Below are 19,403 nucleotides of genomic sequence, written 5' to 3'. Positions count from 1 at the left end.
TATCACCGAGGATTCCCAGTCTGACGACGGGGAATATTCAAGCATCTGAATCTATGAAAGATCCAATGCTGGAGAAATGTCTCTACTGCTTTCTTTAATGTTGCCTCTATCTTCCTCTTTCAGGTTCTTCTGTCCGGGAGGCGTGCAGATTCGAGGAAGCTGTTCTCAGTAGCTGCGAGTGTTTAAAGATGAAGACTGCAGGTAAGATGCTGCTGCTAATGATGTTCCTTTTGTCTCCTTGCAGGTTCTGCTTCTCCGAGGTTCGAGGGAGTAGCTGGACACGGTGAGCGTCACGTTGCAAGCTGCAAAATAACGCGAAGCGTGTTGTTTTGCTCGGGTGTTGTTTAAATAGCCCCAACAAAATAGTCCAGGTAAAGTAGTCCCTAGGCTACCACACCCAAAACACTAGACCGCATAGCTTGGTTCCTTGGAACCAAGCTATGTGGATGCCTCCATGTTGGCTGACAACACATTAAGTAGTTCCTAAGCACATGCTTTTCATGGTGTATGAGACTGGCGCCATAGGCGCCAGGAGTGGCCCCAAGAGGGTTTTGGAAAAGGATGCCAGGCTCTAGAGGCCCGAGTCCTGACTCCACCTGGCCGATGGGTTTGCCAGAGGGGGTTATGGGCGAGGGTCGTGACACCGGGTGACTCGTAATGAGGCCCTTTGACTTAAAAATACAGATGGATGAAGCTAAAGACAACAGAAATCTTGACCTACTCCTTCTGCTGGACCTATCATCAGCTTTCGATTTAGTTGACCACAACATCCTTACCACTCACCTGACTACAGCAGCTGCTTTTCCTCCAAAGCTGCTGCTTGGGTCCAATCCTTCCTATGTGCCTTCAATCGCCTAGATATGTAACACTAGGCGATTTGCCCTTGAAAGTCGCACCCCAGAACCATATCAACATCTGTATTGAACACTGTATATAACCATACATCACTCAAGACATGCCTTTGATCTGTAACACAAGTCCGTTGCCCACTTTGCTTTTTACTGTACATCTCTTCAATGTGTGTGATTTCCGCATGTACATGTAATATTTTTTTGTTGCTTTTATGTAACAATTGTTGTACATGCAAGTATTTGTATTATTATTGCTATTGTGTAACAAATGTTGTATATTCAAGTAAAGCGCTCAGATACCTCTGGGTTAGGTGCACTATACAAGCAAATAAACTAAACTAAACTAAACTGTTACATTGCCAGTCCTATGTCTTCTCCAAGATTGGTAAGAATCTGTTCCTTAACTGGCTTGGGACTCCTCCACAAAATATGTCCTACATGGCATGCAATCGATTGTGGGAGCTGAATTTTCTGATTTAGGTCTTTTCTCAAACCAGTTCTCTGCACTAACAGGAAGGGCTTAAAAGAAACTCACCTTTACGTGTCTGTGACCACAAATCCCTTTTGATGTTTGAATATGCATCTCTTCCTAGCAAAAGAATGATATTTAAGGTGGGTGGGCGGCTGCAACATGAGACGATAGGACTTTCTATAAAGTTACATGGGGAGATGAATGACTTGGTTGTGTTTCAGGGAACAATAAGAGGTCTATACTGGCCATCCCCTAGCCTTTTGTGGCCCATTTTCCCTTGGGCCACTGTCCGCTATCACACAGAGAAAAGGTGTCTTGAACCAAATATCTTACATTGGTCAGGCCTCTGTTCTGGTCAGACCTAATCTGTCTTGGGTTGTAGGAGCTCTTAGGAGGGGAAAGACATAGGAGGCTGTGGTTGGACTGGGGACCCTGGGGGTTCCTACGCATAACTCCTCTGTGGATTGTATCACATATTGGGTGGCTGTTCCCAGACCAACTCCCAACCTCCAGTATGGGACTTTATCACAGGTAATCGAGGAAATAAAGAAGCCCAACTTACAGGTTATATCAATGTGACCAATATTTGGGGTTGCCAGCTATCAACACACTGATGGCATAATGGATGAAGTGGGGAATGAAGATCTATAGCTAGATAGTATTTATTTATTTGTACTGTGTAAAGTACCACTTGAATACAGGATACGACAGACCATGTAGATAGAATGGGTGTGGGGGAAGGAGACTGTCGCATCTGATAAGTTTGAAGTAAAAGAACAAGTTACTTACCCCTGGTAACGTTCTTTCGGCTGGATGTTCCTCCCATGTATTCCTCACCTTTGATATTCGATATCCAGCTTCAGGTGCTTTGGAGAATAAAATGTGGCAGAGGGCACTGTGAGTTGACACAGTCGACTCAAGGTCCCTCGAGGGCCTCTGTCTCAAGGATGATGCCATCAAAGGGATATATAGCACACGCAGTGCCCGTTGGCTTCAGTTCTGTTTTTCTTACAGTAGAAATACCTGCATAACCACAGGTTTGACCGTACTCAACTTTGAAGCAGCATGGGAAATTCAGTGGAAAGAGCGTTACTAGGGGTAAGTAACTTGTTCTTCAAATGGATTGTGTTCTCCCACGTATTCCTCATCTTTGATAGACTCAAGGTAGTAATGTTTTGTGAACGTGGGAATAGTAGAGCATGTTGCTGCCTCACAAATACTTTAAATCAGTAAACTTATTTTCAGGGCTGCAGAGGTAGCCATGCCCCTGGTGGAATGGGCTCTTAACCCTTCAGCATGATCCTTGCCCGCCAGTCTGTAGCATTCCGATTGCCAGAATGATCCACATGGTTAAGGTCTGTTTAGTAACAGCCTGACCCAGCTTGTGGCCTGAATATCCTATGAAAAGCTGATCATCAATACAAAGTTTTGATAGCCTAGATATGTAAAAGCTCAAAGCTATGCGTGGGTCCAACCTATGTAATCTCTCCTCCTTTTTGCCATGATAAAGGGGAGGATAGAAAGTAGGTAAAACAATGTTCTGCCCTTCTTTATGGAAGATAGTAAAGGGTGGCTTGGTTGTAATTGCCTGAAATTCACTCACTCTATGTGCTGAAGTTAATGCTACCAAGATAATTGTTTTGAAAGTTAACAACCTTAATAGACATGAATGTAAACGTTCAAAGGGTGCACACATTAGACAATTTTGTACCAGATTAAGGTCCCAAACTGAAACCTGGAAGGGAAATGGGGGGAACATATTGGTGAGCCCCTTTAGAAATTGTGTCACCAGTGGAATTTTGAAATATGAACATTCTTCTGACGAGCGCTTAAAGATGGATAGAGCCGCCAAGTAGCCCTTAATAGTTCCAACCTGGAGACCCAGATTGGCTAAGGAAAGTAGAAAGGATAACACCGTTACACAAAAAAGGGTCTACATTCTTGTCTTTGCACCAGTTGCAGAATTTGTTCCAGCAGCTACTGTACAAGGACTTAGTTGCTGTCCTTCTGGCCGAAAGCAAAATCTCCATCACGTCATCTGGGAGGTCCCAATCCTTGTATCTCAGCCTTTCAGAAACCATGCTTGAAGGCTGAGTGTCTTGACCTTTGGACGGAGAACCCGACCCTCCTCTCGCAAGAGAAGGACCTCTCTTTGTGGAAGGGCAGATAGACATTTCTAGAAGGTCCGGGTACCACATCCTCCTGGCCCAATCCAGGCCAATTAGGATCATGCGTTACCCGAACCTTCTCAACCTCCTGATCACGCCAGGAATGACGGGGACTGGAGGAAACACATACAGGAGTGGAAATTCCCTAGAGCAGTACATTTTGCACTTTCAGTTGGCACGGGTCGCGAACGGATCCACTTGAGGGGTTGCCCAAAGGGTGAAGATCTCTTGAACTTCCTGAGCTAGTTCCCACTCATGGGAGAATGTGCTCTACCTGCTCAGAGCATTTGCTGCCGTGTTCTCCTCTATGGCAAGGTGAACTGCTGATAGAGAGATTCCCTCTTGAATTGCCCAGTACAAGAGGTGCATTGCCTCTCTGCACAGTGGTAGTGACCCTACACCTCCTCGTAGTTTGGACTCCAATGGAGACCAACGACCGCTGACTGTCAGATCATTGGTGTTGGCTCTCCACCCCGTGAGTGAGCATCCGTCACTACTTTTATCTCTTGCCATGGTTGCAAAAAGGGTTCTCCCTTCAGAATGTTGCCTTGCAGGTCCACCACAGGAGATCCCGTGCAACCCTGCTGGAACCTGAATGTTACGCTCACCTGGTCTCTGCGGGAGCGTTGGGGCACGGTTGGAGCCCTCCCTCGACTTGGCTCCCCTGGATCGCCTCTCTCTCCCTGTTGCTGCAGATTCTGCTGTTCTGGATGCTCGTATTGCCCCTGTTGTGTTGTAATGTTGAGCTATCCGCCTCGCTTCTTATGGCAGGGGCACGTAGAGTGGACCTAGTTGCTTGACTGGTCCGTGGAAGTGTTGATCCAGACTGGCTGCGACCAATCCACTTAGAAGGTAAGTCTTTTGGTTCTGATTATAGTTAGTTTACTATAATGTCTTTTGTCTTGATCATAAATAGTTATTCTTGTAATGTCTTATCTCTTCCCAATAGGTGTGAAGATTCAGATCGGAGTCGTGGAGCGAATCCGGGGATTCCCCTGAGGATGATGGAGCTCCCAAAGTAGCTGGTAAATTGGCCTTTATGATGGAACTCTAGTCTCAAGTATGGCACGGCCAAGCGTTCGTTATCTATATGATTTCTAACCTGTTATTTTCTTTTTCCCTTGCAGGAGAAGGTACCGCGAAGGAGAAGAACAGAAGTGGAGCTCCGAGTAGCTGGGCGCCCAGATCAAGTGAGAGGAAGGCTCTGACTCCGATAGTGATGAGATGCAGGTAAGAGGCACGCACAGCGATGGAGCAGCTGGAAGTAGGTAAGGTGCGCCTACAGCGAAGGAGTAGCTGGAATCAGGTAAGATGCGCCTTCAGCGATGGAGTAGCTGGAATCAGGTAAAAGGCGTCTTCAGCGATGGAGTTGCTGGAATCTGGTAAGATGTCTTCAGAGATGAGCAGCTGGAACCAAGTGGATGCACAGGTAAGGACAGCGGTAAGCGGAACGCTGCAGAAAGCAGAATAACGCAAAGGAAAGGCACGTGGATGGGTTGTCCTTATATAGGCTGGCCTTGGCCCCTCCCTTTAGCCCCGCCTAGTGGCTCCACCTTATCCCTCCCAGGGACTCTTGCACATGCCTTCCAGTGATGTTCTATGGCCACGCCCAGTCCTGCAGCATGTGCCTTAGGCACAGAGTGTGCAAGGCACACTTTTTCATGAGCCTGGCGCCAGAGGCGCTAGGACTGGGTCCATTTGGACCCTGGGGGTGAGGAAGGACTGGACCCTTGTCCAATGGCCATGACACTAACGTAGGTCCAACATGTTTCCCGAGAACTGGGACCCTTAAGTTCTGAGGGCCCATTGAAGGGATCACATTCTCGGGCGGGCCTCTGGCACCAGAAAAATGCAGGATGCCATGAGGCCGAGCAACCTCAAAAAGACCGGGAGATGCTGGGCATTCTGAAACTTTGTGACCATTTGCAGAATGTCTAGAACCCTCACCTTGGTTGGCAAGCTCTTTCCCAAGGATGTATCCAGTACAGCCCCGATGAACTGGAGCTTTTGAGAAGGTGGGACTTCTTGTAATTGAGGGAGAAGCTCAGTCTGTGAAGAGAGTGGCAGGTCACGCTGAGATGATGCAGGACCTGTTCTGGAGAACGAGCCCGGATCAGCCAATCGTCCAGGTAGGAGTAGACGTGAATCCCCTCTCTCCTGAGACTCGCTGGCACCACCTCCATCAGTTTGGTGAAAACCTCGGGGCAGAGGCCAGCCCGAATGGCAGAACTCGAAACTGATGATGAGAACCACCAATGGCGAACCTCAGGTATTTTCTGTTTTTTAGATTGATTGGCATATGAAAATAAGCATCCTGAAGGTCACCATCGAATCCTGGAGTTGGAGGCCCTGAAGGATCTGAGAAAGTGTGACCATCTTGAACTTGTCCTTCCAGAGGAACTTGTTCAAGTATCTCAAGTCCAAGATGGGTCTCAGTCCTCTGTCCTTCTTGGGGATTAGGAAATACAGTGAATACCATCCCTTGTTCCTCTCCGCTACATGCAGTGGTTCTATAGCACCTTTCTCTAGCAGGGTTTAAATTTCCTGCACAAGGAGCAGATCTGGAATCCTCAAAGAGTGGCTCCCTGGTGGATTGGTCTGAGGTCTCTGAATGAAAGGAAGGCAGTACCCGTGGGCTATGGTTTCCAATGCCCATGCATCCGAAGTAATGTCTCTCCATTCTTGTAGATGCTGAGACAGTCTGACTCCCACTGGTGAACTATGACTCAAGATCTCAGAGAGGTGTTGAGGCGGCTGATGTAGTGGCTGATAGTAAAGATGCCACTGCTTGAGTGGGCTTCGAACCTCTCCCTCATCCACCACAAGGGAATCTTATTTGGCCTCTTTGACAAGCCATTCCTTTCGCTCTTCCAACTGAGTAGTAGTGAAAAGATCTACCCTTCCAAGGCTGTCCACTGGGGCGAAAGGGCTAAGGCTGCCTAATAGCGGCACCTAAAGGTTTGGCTCCTACCTTTGAGGTCTGCAACATCTCAAGGCTTTCATCAGCCTTGTTGCCAATCCTTCGGTGCTAATCCTGACTTCCTCAGCCACGCAAATCTGCGTATTATGGTGCTAGTAGCCAAGGCTCTGCTGATGCTGTCAGCAGAATCCAGACCCGACTGAAGAGACTCACACATGGCTTCTTTGACGTCTCTAACAATAGCCAAGAACCCATCTCTTTCCTCCCCCTCGGGAATGTGCTCTGCAGTCCCATAGAGTCCCATAGAGTGAATGAGAATTTTGCAAGGGCACATGTGGAGTTGGCTGACTTGAGCGCCATACTCCCTGCAGAAAATACCTTTCTTGCCCATCCAACTACTGTTTTGTAATCCCTATCTGGAGGGAATAGTAGGATATGCTGTCTGCTCAGAAGTTGCAGTAGCTGTCTGTATCACCAGACTCTTTGGAGTGGGGTGTTTGGACAGTTAGTCGCAGTCACTACTGGATGGACGGTATTTTTTAGTCAGATTTTTGTTCACTGCCGGATTAGTCTCTGGCGTCTCCCAATTTGCTGCCACCCTTTTTTGGAAAGCAATATGAAAAGGCAGTATAGGATCCATCTATGGATCCTTATCCAGGATGTCCATCAGATCATTCTGTTCAAATGGGAGGGGAGGCCTACGCCACCCCATATAGTCTACTACCTTGGACATTAGCTGTCTATATGAAGCATCAGGTGCTCCCCAGCTTCTGGTCTTCCAAAATCTAGTTCAGGTGAGGTGTCTACCCCACTGGCCATTTTTAAATTATCATAAAGGTCTTTCAACCTTGATTCTTCAGAAATAAAACTTTATGGCACATTTGGTGTTCCAAATTGGAGACCAAAAGGTGCATCATTATCTGAAGGTTCATTCTGCTCATATATAGAGGTGAGATACTTAAAATATTCTTTTCTTGGTAAAGCAACATACGTTTTTTCAGGTATAGCCAAGGGTTTGAAAAACTGCGGATTCAATGATCGAGGAGTCGGCAAAGTCTTTTTTTAGCTTCGGTGGCACCATAGGTTTAGATGGCATGGTTGGTGCCGATGGTATGGCTGGCGTCCTGGGCACAGCCGGCGTTGATGGCTCTGCTGGCATCAATGGCGCAGCTGGTGTTGGTGGCGCAGCTGGTGTTGATGGCGCAGCTGGTGTTGATGGCGCAGCTGGCGTTGAAGGTGTTGCCGATGTTGAGGGCTTGGCTGGCGTTGAGGGTGCAGCAGGCGTCGATGGCGATGACGGTGTCGACGACCTCGACCACGACTTATGTTTATGTTTCCAGCTCCAAGGATCCTTCAATGATTGTCATCGGGTCAAGGTCTCAATGGCTCTCGATGAGGATCAGGTCTTCGTCCCAGGCTCAAGGGCACGTCGGATTTGGCTCAATTCCTTTCCTTACCGGCTTCTCTGGAAGGCACGGTATGAGCATGACTTGCCATGGGTTTTTTGTTCAAATATGTTCAGCATTTCTGCTCTAAATGCTTCCCATTCGGCCGGTGTGGAGTTTTTAGTGGGGCAAGATACCCTCTTAGGGCAGGTGTCCGATGACAAAGTCAAAGAAGGCGACCTATGGTACCTCTTCTTTGACTTCCTCGATGACGATGAGGAGTGGTGGGAGCCACTCCTTGATCTTGATCTTTTAACTTTCTTCGACCGGGGAGAGTCGCTTCTTGACTCGTCATTCAAAGGTTTTTTGATCAGGGTAGATGGAGATTTTTGGGGGTTTCTACCTACCGCCAATTTCCCCTTTTGTTCCCTCAGGGCCTTTCCGGTCATTGGGCCTCATTAGAAGTGAGGCGGTAAGGGGTTAACCGAGCCGGTAAAGGTGCCGGCACCGTTAACCCCATACCGCCTCATTACGAGGTTCCCTCGCGGGACCCGCTCTGGACGTCTGGTCAGACCAGACATCCTTTGCGGGTCCCGCGAGGGGACCAGCATGCTAACAACGGGCCCATCATTAACAGGCCCGTTGTTAGCATGCTCCCCATTCCCATTGAGCCCTATGGGGGCTCGAATGGGGATGGTCCAGATATAGGTTCCATGAATGGGGAAATACCGGGCCCTCCAAAGTCGGAATGGCCCGGTATTTCCCATTCAGGGACCATGGACCCGGACCCGAGTTTGGAGACAGCCATGCCCTTATTAAGGGCATGGCTGCCTCCAAACTCGTAATGAGGCCCATAGAGTTGACTGCAATGACGCACAGCGCCCTCTGCTGAAAAAGAAATTCCAAAGCAGCTGAAGCTGGATATCGAAGATCAAAGATGAGGAATACGTGGGAGGACACAATCCATTTGAAAAGAACATACCCTCAAGACTTTCCAAATTCTCTTCAGGGCAGCAAATTCCACATCTTGTTTACATGTAATTTTAGAAAAGAACCCCTGTACAATCTAGCTGGCTAGCTGTGAAGAGAGAATACAGGAATTATATAAATGGGAAAATGTATGGGCTTCATTACGAGTCCCGCGGCAACCCGCCGGTGCTACCGGCGGGTTGCCGCCTTACTCGTAACACTTTTCCGGCACCTGACACCCCGGTGCCACAGGGACATTACAAGTCCCGGCAGTTCGGGAGGTCAGGAGTCGTCAAATGTTGTTCCCCATTCCCGTGGAGTCCGATAGGACTTCATGGGAGTGGCAAGACGGAAGCTCCGGCACCATTGCAAATGGTGCCTGTGCTTCCGTGACAAGTCTGCCTACTGGGGCCGTTGCGCCTGGCATGTCAAACCTGCCGGGCGCAACAGCCCCTGCAGGCAGACTTGTAGTGTGGCGGTCTGGAAAAGGGTGCTTGTACGTTGCTACCGGCACCCTTATTTCCAGACCACCACACTTGTAATGAGGGTCCATGTCTCATTTTTAAGGCAATGGAGAGAAGCAGAAGATGGATATTTAGGTGATGTCCAAGCTTTGAATTATACACATATAAATAGATAAATAATGTACCCTTATGGTTTCAGCGACAGTAATTACCAGTGGTCGAAGTGGGCGGCAGTGGTTGGGAGAGGTTCCAAAAAATTACTGTTCCAATACTTTTATTTTAAAAAGAAACCGTTCCGGAATGGTTTAGTTTTAAAATAAAAGTGTAGGAAGAAGTTGAAACTTGCACCTTAAAGGGATAGTCCAGTAAAAAAATTAATTTAAAAAATAGATAGGCAACATTAAAAAAAAAAAAATACTAGCACTTTTTTTTTTTAAACTTCCTATGTAAAACTTTGAGCTATTCAAGCTCAAAATTCGCAAAAGCAAGCACATGGGTGCATCCATTTTGTGAAATGGATGCCCGCCTGTGCTGGCTTTTGCAGCACTAATGAAGGAAAAGCCAGCCAGCTGTAGTAAACAAAAGCTAACGTTGCAGCTGAATCTCAGTAAGTGCTATTTATTTTTTAAAAAAAAATAAGCACTAGCTGCGTTTTTTTTTCTAGGTTTTCCAGGCCGGAGGAGCCCGGAAAACTTAGTAATAAAACCGCAGCTTTAAAAACGTTGTATTTATGTTTGTGGTCGCTTTTGAAGCGGCCGCAAACATAAATACAACGTTGTGTTTGAAAGCGCTGCGGTTTTTCTTTCCAAGTTTCTCAGGCTCCTCCGGGTCGGAGGAGCCTGAGAAACTCGGAAAGAAAAACCGCAGCGTTTTCAAACACAACCGCGTTGTGTTTCTGCCTGCTGTGGCTATCATTTTGGGTCTTCAGTGCTTCCCCAGGGGAGCACCGGAGACCCAAAGTGAAAGCCAAGGCAGGCAGAAACACAACGCGGTTGTGTTTCTGCCTAAATCTGCTTTCCCATTTGGGGCTCTCGGGCTCGGGGGCCCGAGAGCCCCAAATGGGAAAGCAGATTTCGGCAGAAACACTGCAGCATTTAGCATTTCCCATTTGGGGCTCTCGGCCCCCCCCGTGGGGAGCCCGAGAGCCCCAAATGGGAAATCAGCTGTAGGCAGAAACACTGCGGCATGTAAACACAACCGCGTTGTGTTTCTGCCTGCCTTGGCTTTCACTTTGGGTCTCCGGTGCTCCCCTGGGGGAGCACCGGAGACCCAAAGTGATAGCCACAGCAGGCAGAAACACAACGTGGTTGTGTTTGAAAACGCTGCCGTTTTTCTTTCCGAGTTTCTCAGGCTCCTCCGAGCCGGAGGAGCCTGAGAAACTTGGAAAGAAAAACCACAGCGTTTTCAAACACAACATTGTATTTATGTTTGCGGTCGCTTCAAAAGCGACCGCAAACATAAATACAAAATTTTTAAAGCTGCGGTTTTATTTCTAAGTTTTCTCGGGCTCCTCCAGCCCGGAAAACCTAGAAAAAAAACGCAGCTAGTGCTTATTTAAAAAAAAAAATAGCACTTACCGAGATTCAGCTGCAGCTTTCCTGCTCTGGTCTCCGGTCCCCGTCCTCCACGTACAGCACCAATGAAGGAAAAGCCACCCAGCGGTAGCTTTTGTTTACTACAGCTGGCTGGCTTTTCCTTCATTAGTGCCGCAAAAGCAAAAGCCAGCACAGGCGGGCATCCATTTCACAAAATGGATGCGCCCATGTGCTTGCTTTTGCGAATTTTGAGCTTGAATACCTCAAAATTTTACATAGGAAGTTTAAAAAAAAAAAGTGCTAGTATTTTTTTTTAATGTTGCCTATCTATTTTTTAAATAAAATGTTTTACTGGACTATCCCTTTAATGCCCTGCACTCAACATTCCCTTAAACAGCATATGTGTTTGTTTGGTGGTTTGGATTGCGCATGGGATGGGGCATGGCGATGTGGTCTGTGGGGAGCGGGGGCTGGCCAGCAGGGAGGATAGTTCCACTACTTCTTTCCGTACACTTCGACCATTGGTAATTACTTTGAGATAGTTTACTTCAAAGTAATTACTTCGAAATGTCTTCAAATATTATACGCATTTGTGGGTTAAGGGGTAAAAAATGGGTGGGAGGGGTTTAGGGTAGGGGTAGTAATGAAGGGGATCGTGGTTATAGTGGGGACCCCAATTTAAAAAAAAAAACAAAGTAACATTTCAAAGTCATTACTTCGAAGTAAATTACCTCAAATGAATTACTCTCAGCAAAATAACATGGAATCATAGATAGACAGATAGATAGATAGATAGATAGATAGATAGATAGATAGATAGATAGATAGATAGATAGATAGATAGATAGATAGATAGATAGATATGGATAGATGTTACTACAGGAAAAGAGCAAAAAAGCAGAGCGAAAATTAGTAGCTGTGAGGAGGATTTACCAGTGTTTGATGATGTCAAGAGCAGCAGATTAGTGTATGATAGATTAGTTTGGATATAGTTATTTAACAGAAGCAAGAGTTCTCTATATTTGTAGAATTGTGACATGTGAAGAAACATTAAAATTAGAAAACATCTATGGATTAGCTAGAAAGAACAGACATACGTTATATGTAAAAGCAATGTTACTACAGGAAAACATAAAAAGAGCAAAAAGGCAGAGCGAAAAGTAGTAGCTGTGAGGAGAATTTACCAGTGTTTGATGCTGTCAAGAGCAACAGATTAGTGTATGATAGATTAGTTTGGATATAGTTATTTAATAGAAGCAAGAGTACTCTATATTTGTAGAATGATGACATGTGAAGAAACATTAAAATTAGGAAACATCAATGGATTAGCTAGAAAGAACAGACATACGTTATATGTAAAAGCAAATATGCATTTATTTAATGCATGTATTTATTATTGTGCAATATAGTTTAAAGAAACTTTACTTGCAAACAAAAGAAAAAAAGGTGCAAAAACAACAAATAACTGCAGTTTAACAGTAACAATCAAAATGGACCATCACATAAAGCAAATAAGAGTTCCCGGAGAATTACAAACCGCACTAACAAGATCACACTTGCCATTAAAGCCATGGCATTCCTCCACCATCTTGGTATCAAATACAATAGTTTGTATGTAAACATTGTTGTAGCACTTTTAACACTTTACCTGCACAATATCCCTTTCTGCTAATCTTCCTCTGGAGGACACTCGAACTTCATCTCCATCTAATTCTATCATTGCTACAAAGTAAAACACCTTGTGGTTATGACATTTTTCATGCTATTGTATGCATATGAAATTCATAAGAGAAAGACAGCTAGTAGTTTCATGGTACAAGCAAACTGTATAAACAGAAGCAGTGGACACTGAACATCCTGACCTCCCAGGTAAAAAGGGGGCATGTGTGGTGCAATCTTTTTTTCACACCTGACTATAGAGATCTTTGGCTCTCTAAAAGCGCTCTTATTTATAGAGGGGACTTTGTGTCAATCAGGCTCCTCCATGATTCTTAAAGAGTGCATCACAGTGAAAGCTCTCTTATAGTGTTGGAAATTCTCTAGGAGATAGTCCAACTGTGTGATTCGTAAAGAGTGCGCCACAGTGAAAGCTCTCTTATAGTGTTGGAAATTCTCTAGGAGATAGCCCAACTGTGTAAATGGGTAACACATTTGTACAAGATTACTTTTAAGAGCTTCTTTCATTTCCATGCTGCTTGATAAAAACATGTTTTTCTTTTATTTGATGCATTACTATAGCTAAACAATATAGTACCAAGACTCGTGATCCATAACAATCAACTGCAAACACTTTAATTGTGCAATAAATCTTATTTAAAGCAGTATTTTCATGGGTGCAATATCGGAATGCTAAGGCATGAAAATGTTATTGATACTTGTGTATGTGAGCTGATAATGTTGCTATTCAGTGTGTTTTAGTTGGATGTGATAATTTTTGGCTGCAGCACGTAATGATACATCATAGATAATTAATAATTGCATTCTATTATTAGAGAACATTAGTGCAGGTTTTTTTTTTACTTTGAGCGTTGACCTGTAATTTTCAATAGATTAGACAATGTAATCTCTTTATATTAGAGGAGACTATTTTTGCATACAGATTGTTTTAGCAAGATAGTGTAATTGGTGTAAGGTTTACTGCAGACCAGTAAAGGGAAATTGTGCAAACAGTATATTCCGAACTCTTATGCTACATTATGAAAAATGCTACACTGTGCCAAAGCCTCTCTTCCTTTGTGGTGGTTCATCCTTAATTTCACCCACCCTTCCTAACAGCTGATTGTACAATTGAGCCCAAGCTTTGCCTATCATCCTCTTAGCCATGATAGTGTTTTTAAATGTAGACAGGTTTACGACTAAGGGTTTGCATGGAGTAATGCTGCTGTCATTTAATTTGTCTATGTTCCCTCCTTAGTATGTAACTTAAATATCCAATGGTGTTCCATAGCCATACCTGTAACCTTTTGCTTACGGAAAACTGAGAAAAACAGATGTTGAATTATTTGGAAATAGCTACTTGCCAGGGATACATTCTGAGCAGGTGTTCGTCATTAGCATACTTTTCTGTTGACCGTAGACCCCAAGTACTATTCGGAATCCTACATTAAGTCAGTTTTACCTTACGTTTCTAAGAAGCATTACAAATTCATATCAGAAAAGGTTGCATATTTAATAAAATGTAATGAAAATGTCAAAGTATAAAATGGAGCAATACGTGTAATAAGTAAATACTCACTGTACCGTCTAGCTGATTATAGAAGGATTGTAAGACACATTTAACCTTCCAGAAAAAACACGTGTGCACCCCTGGTTTGTTTCCATGACGTTTTAGAAAGCTGGTTGAGACGTGGGGGATTGCAGCATGCTTTACGTTTGTGAGAGCATTTTGTGATATTTTTCACTGTGCATTGTTTTGTATAAGCTTTTTTCTTTAAACTGAAAGAAAATTCCATAGGTAGCAGTTTTTTAAGAAATGCAAAGGGTAGGGTTACCATATTCATCCCCAGTGTTAAGATGTCCATTGACTCCCTGGGCCTCTTTAAGCAATAGCGTTAATGAAAAAAGTGGCAGTAATGTAATAACCACCACTCTTACCGTTCTGTCATATTACAGGTAAAAGAAATTGGTGGTAATTCACCGGTGCTAATTATGTCGGAAGAATTAATGCTAAAGGAATTAACACTGAAAATAAATCCTCCAGAGCACATCCCTCCAGCGGAAATAGCCCCACAAAAGACAGTATTAATTCCACTGTATTACACGGTGAAGTACCACCGAAATGCCACCAAAAACCATTGAAAATAGCTGGCAAAAATGGGTGCAGTTACTGCCACCATATAGGTGAACGCAAATGCATCCAGGGGAAGAAAATGAACCCACAGGTGCACCCAATAGCCTCCACCAGAGTATGGAGGGACACACCTTCCCCAGACACACTTCCAAGCCCTTGGCAGTTGCCAATGTAGACATACAGGGACTCTTACTCTACACTTACAGGGGCAGAGACAGGGCGTTCAGGGGGGCTTCTACCCCCCTGGATCTCCCTGGTGCCCATTGTACCCCCAGCCTCCTGCTGGTGCGCTATTATCCCCCCACACCACTGCAATAAAAGCTGCCTCCGCTACTGTACACTGACCTGCGGAGGAAACTACTGCAGTATCAATAAGGAACTCGCCAGGACTGAGGTGGAGGAGACTTGTTACAAGGAGGCAGACCATTCCCCGCATCAGACCACCTTCCTGGGTACTGACAGATGCACGGTTAATGACATTTTATCCCCTAAACCGGTAGATCATGGCAGACATCCTCACCCTTATCCAGCCAGACCTTGAAAGTGGGATCAGTATACAAACAGCCATAACACTGCTGCTCAAGCTAGTATCTGTTCTGCGCTTTTGTGCCATGGGCACATATCAGCACACCGTTGACATGCTGCATGTCATGTCATGGCCGACATTTTCCAAAGTGCTGGGAAAAGTGATAGATGCACTAATGAAGCCTGTGTAAGATCACATCTCCCTGCCAAGCACCCCTGCAGAAGTGCATGATTGTGTATATACTATGTCAATGCCCCTTTCCCCAATGCAATAGGTACTTTGGATAGTCATTGGTGGCACTGCAGCCATTGGAACATGTGTTTAATAATAATAAACAGTATCATTCTATGAATGTACAATCTGCATGCAATGCTGACCTCATTGTGAGCGACTGCTGTGCCAGTTTCCTTAATTCAACTCTTGACGCCCTTGTACTATGGAACAGCACCATGCCTGCATACGTGGAGACCCACAGAGGACAGCACACTTGGAACCTGTGTATGTAACTTGTGATGCTGGAAATGCATCGGAGGGACAGGGCCTCCGTATCCTTGTCCTTTACTGCTTTTAATTGTGTGTTCTGTTGTGTTTTCCGCGCAGGAGTTCATGTGTGACTCCTGGCGGTGCAGCTCTCTTTCTTTTGGTTTGGTGAATGGACCTGTGGGATACCCTTATGGCACCCATGTGTGGGGGTACAACCCTGTGCCCCTAGTGTATGTTTTTGGGCACCTGTGGGTGGCCCACAGAGCAGGGTATGGGCTGGTGGCAGCTCCATGCTGAATTTGACAGGTGCGCAGAGTATCCTCCATTTTGGGATACCCCGGCCCTGCCATTGGGATCAGTTGATTCCTGATGGAAAACAAGATGGCCCCGGTGGCCTCTTGCTTTCTATTACCCATTACCTTGTTTTCCCAAAGTCCTGGGAAGCCCTGACTCTGTCCCTTCCCCCTGACTGGCTGTTGGGTGGAAGTGCCATATATGGTGTTGTTGTGAAGGCCCGGTCAGACTAGCTGGAGCCTTCCCGGTGATGTATGTTGTGGGTACCTCCTGTGGGTCGGACCTGGGTGAATAGAGTGTGTGATGAATATGCATTCTGTGGTGTGGGTGTCTAGTATCTGGTGGTTGACACAATGACTGAGACAACCCTGCCCGAAACCGGTATGAATGCAGCTTGGAGTGTTGAATGGCTCAGTACTTGTCCCAATACACATAACTTGTTGTGAGTGTCAGGAGAGAAGTGAATGGCCTGAATACCTCTTGTGCCTGATTGGCTGCCTGCCTGCATGAATGCCCGTAGTCGTGATTGGATGCTTGAGTGTGACCCAGCGGAATGAATGGGAGATCAACAGTATATCTGGGGACCTCTCACTGCTATAATCGTGTTCAGAAGCTGAAGTCCACTACGACGAGTAACTGGATTAACTGACGCTTGACCTTGAAGCCCTGCTGGACGAGAAGAATTGCTGTTGCTCTCCTTCACAATCTGAAAGCTGCTGTGCCTCCAAGGACTGACCCAGAGAGGACCTGGTAAGGCGCTCTCTTCCCGAGCTACGAGGGACCATTGTGCACAGCTGATCTTTGCCAACGCTCCCTGGTAGACAGACCTTCGACAGGCTGCCGACCCGATACGGGGACTGCTGCGGAACTCCAAGGAGAAGCACCCAGACTGTTGTCCGCCACTGTCGACGACCACGGTCACCGACCGGAGCTGCCGTGCTCCCGTTTGCCTAAGAACTTCCATTGATCATCGGACGCTCTCGTCTGCATCGTCATCCGCTTGTCTCCCGCTGGAGAAGGCCTGACCGTCGACGCGCCGAGGAGCATCCACCGGTGGGATTCCCGCCACCTACAGACCGCAGAGACGCCGACGACGCGCCGCCCTTGCTGGGCCACAGTTCTTCCTCATCTCTTTGCGGTCCAGAACTATCGTCACCGAGGTGCCCGGCACGCCTCTTCCTTGCAGGACGCCAACGCTCTGTCGTCGACGAGCACCGCTAGGAACGAAGCTGCCACTTCCCTGCCGTAGTTCACCCTGTTCACCGTCGGACATTCGACAACCCATGACTCCTGCCTGAAAGGGAGGGCACTCAAGAAGGGCCGCCGATTCCCCAACACTGAATGCCAAGTTCCCCGACACCTCTCGACGATCCGTGGCTCCCGCCTGAAAGGGAGGCACTCAAGAAGGATCGGTCGACGCACCGTCGGAGAACTCTACTCCACCAGGTACATTGGGGGGGTAAAAACCATAATAGGAAGAAGTGAGACTATTGAACATATGGACTGGGCTTGTGCGATATATCTTTATTTACAGGTTGCCCAGGTGGGGCGATCTCCACACAGAACTGTGCCTAATGGTAGGGGTCAGTATTCTGCCTATTGTTTCAACCATCGTACGTTCCTTCCTATCTCTATTGCTGGTTTCCTCGTTATTAATCTGTGTGACATTTTAACTGTACAGTTGATGCACTTTAATGAGATTTGATAACACTAGTGGTACCACTTTAGAATTGTATATATTTATCATTATTGACTTCCGAGTACAAAGTGCGTTATTGTGATCGTGTACATACCTTTGAATATTAATTATGTAAAGACTGTGTTTTCAGTAATACAGTGTGTGGACATTCCTTTGTGGGGGTTCGGGGACTACACTGTACTTAAGAACCAGCCCGCATCACCTCGTGAGAAGCTAGGCCTTGATTGCTCGTCCATTGCTACCGTAATAGAGAATCTTGGCTGGGGTCTTCTGTGCCTCTCCTCTACCATATAGAGAGCGGAAGTACAGACACCCCCTACCAGTCTTTACACTGGTGGCAGCGGTGGGATGCCTATGGTTTTAAGAATCAGTGTATAACCATGCCACTTACAAAATATCTGCACTTTATTCGATTAAGGTTTGGGTGTGTACAAAATAACTGCATTACAAGCAATGGAGTCTATTGCGAATGGTAAATTGACTCGGATGAGCTTAGAGGCTCTCCAGAGTGCTTGTGAAGCCAGGGAGTTAGACTTTGTGGATACGTCTAGGGCTGAGCTGATAGCTGCCCTGGTGGACTACCAGACCGATGGTGAAACTCTTGATGAGGGGGGGAATGCAACCAATGAGGACTCTGCCCCTGGGTTTCTACTGAATCTGTTTCTGGGAATGCCGCCATTCCTGCTGCCTCTGTTCCGAACCCCAGCAATACCTTGGAACTTGAGATATTAAGGATGAAATTGGTCTTTGAATATCGCAAGTTGGAAATAGATGCTGAGCTTAAGAAAGGAAAGAGGAGCTGGCGCAACAAGTGGAACTCAAGAATAGGGATCTTGAACTCAAAGACAAGGACACTGAATGTCAGAGAATCCAGCTAGAGAAAGCTCGAGTCGAGACTTCAGTTAAATCCAGTGAGAGTGTCAGGTCCCCAGCCACTAAATTTATGAAGGATTTGGTTGGTGTGTTTTCAGAGGGTTCTGATATCCTCCAATGGATTGAAGCGTTTGAAATGGCTTGTGCAATTCATGATGTTGACAAAAGAGATTGGGCTAAGAGTTTGCTAAGCAGAGTGCCTCAAACTGGATATGACTGTATTCTGAAGCTAAGTGTGGAATAAAGGGGTCAGTATGAGTGTATGAAATCTGCTTTGATTGCCAAGTTTGGCAAGACACCTACCTAATACCTTAAAAGGTTCAGGGATTTTAAGAAAAGAGAGAATGTGTCTTGGGTCGACTGGGTGAGTGCTGCACACATGAATATGATGGGGTGGATTGACGGTTACAAGGTGAAAACTTTTGTTGAATTGTCCCACCTGTTGTTTTTTGAGCATTTTTCTGAAGCCTGTTCACCGGAGCTGCGTCAGTATGTTGCTGACCAGAACATTTTGGATCCCTTTAAGCTGGTTAGGTTGGCTCACAAGTGGGTCTCCCACTGGGTGTCCCCTAAGGACTCCAGTGGGAAGGACAAGGACAAAGAAAAGGGGGCCTCTCAGAAAGCTGAGGAGTCCCAAAAGCAGTCACAGTCGAATAAACCTAAACCCTCCTCTCCTAAGACCCAAAAATCTAGTGGGGATAAGTCATCTGTGGGTGGGAATAAGAGTAGTGGTCCACCTGCTGCAAAGCAGGCTCCCGGTGGTTCCAGTACCGTACCCCACACTCCCGGCACTTGTTGGGACTGTGGGGCTCTGGATCACAAAAGGGGTGACTCCAAGTGTAAAGGTAAGGCACTCGGAGTACAGGCTGTCAGCCTGACCTACCCTTACCCCATGTCTGAGGTGGAGGCCACGGCCCTCCCCTCCTCTACAGGGATCACTTTTGGTGCTCCCGTAGAGATTTCCTTAGTGTCCC

The 19,403-nt window shown here is 46.2% G+C and overlaps 1 protein-coding gene across 3 annotated transcripts in view; it reads right to left on the bottom strand.

Moving 5' to 3' along the window:
- CPNE8 (copine 8) overlaps positions 1 to 19,403 on the bottom strand; it is a 2,424,038-nt gene that overhangs the window by 27,867 nt on the left and 2,376,768 nt on the right. For all 3 annotated transcript variants that reach the window (XM_069629223.1, XM_069629224.1, XM_069629225.1), the window contains one exon: positions 12,413 to 12,486. In XM_069629223.1, coding sequence (XP_069485324.1) covers positions 12,413 to 12,486 — 74 coding nt within the window. The remainder of the gene's footprint in view (positions 1 to 12,412; positions 12,487 to 19,403) is intronic.

The sequence above is a fragment of the Ambystoma mexicanum genome, chromosome 12, assembly GCF_040938575.1.
Source record: "Ambystoma mexicanum isolate Mex_15411 chromosome 12, UKY_AmexF1_1, whole genome shotgun sequence".
Lineage (NCBI taxonomy): Eukaryota > Metazoa > Chordata > Amphibia > Caudata > Ambystomatidae > Ambystoma > Ambystoma mexicanum.
The sequence above is the reverse complement of the archived record's forward strand: the minus strand, read 5'-3'. Positions and strand labels throughout refer to the sequence as shown.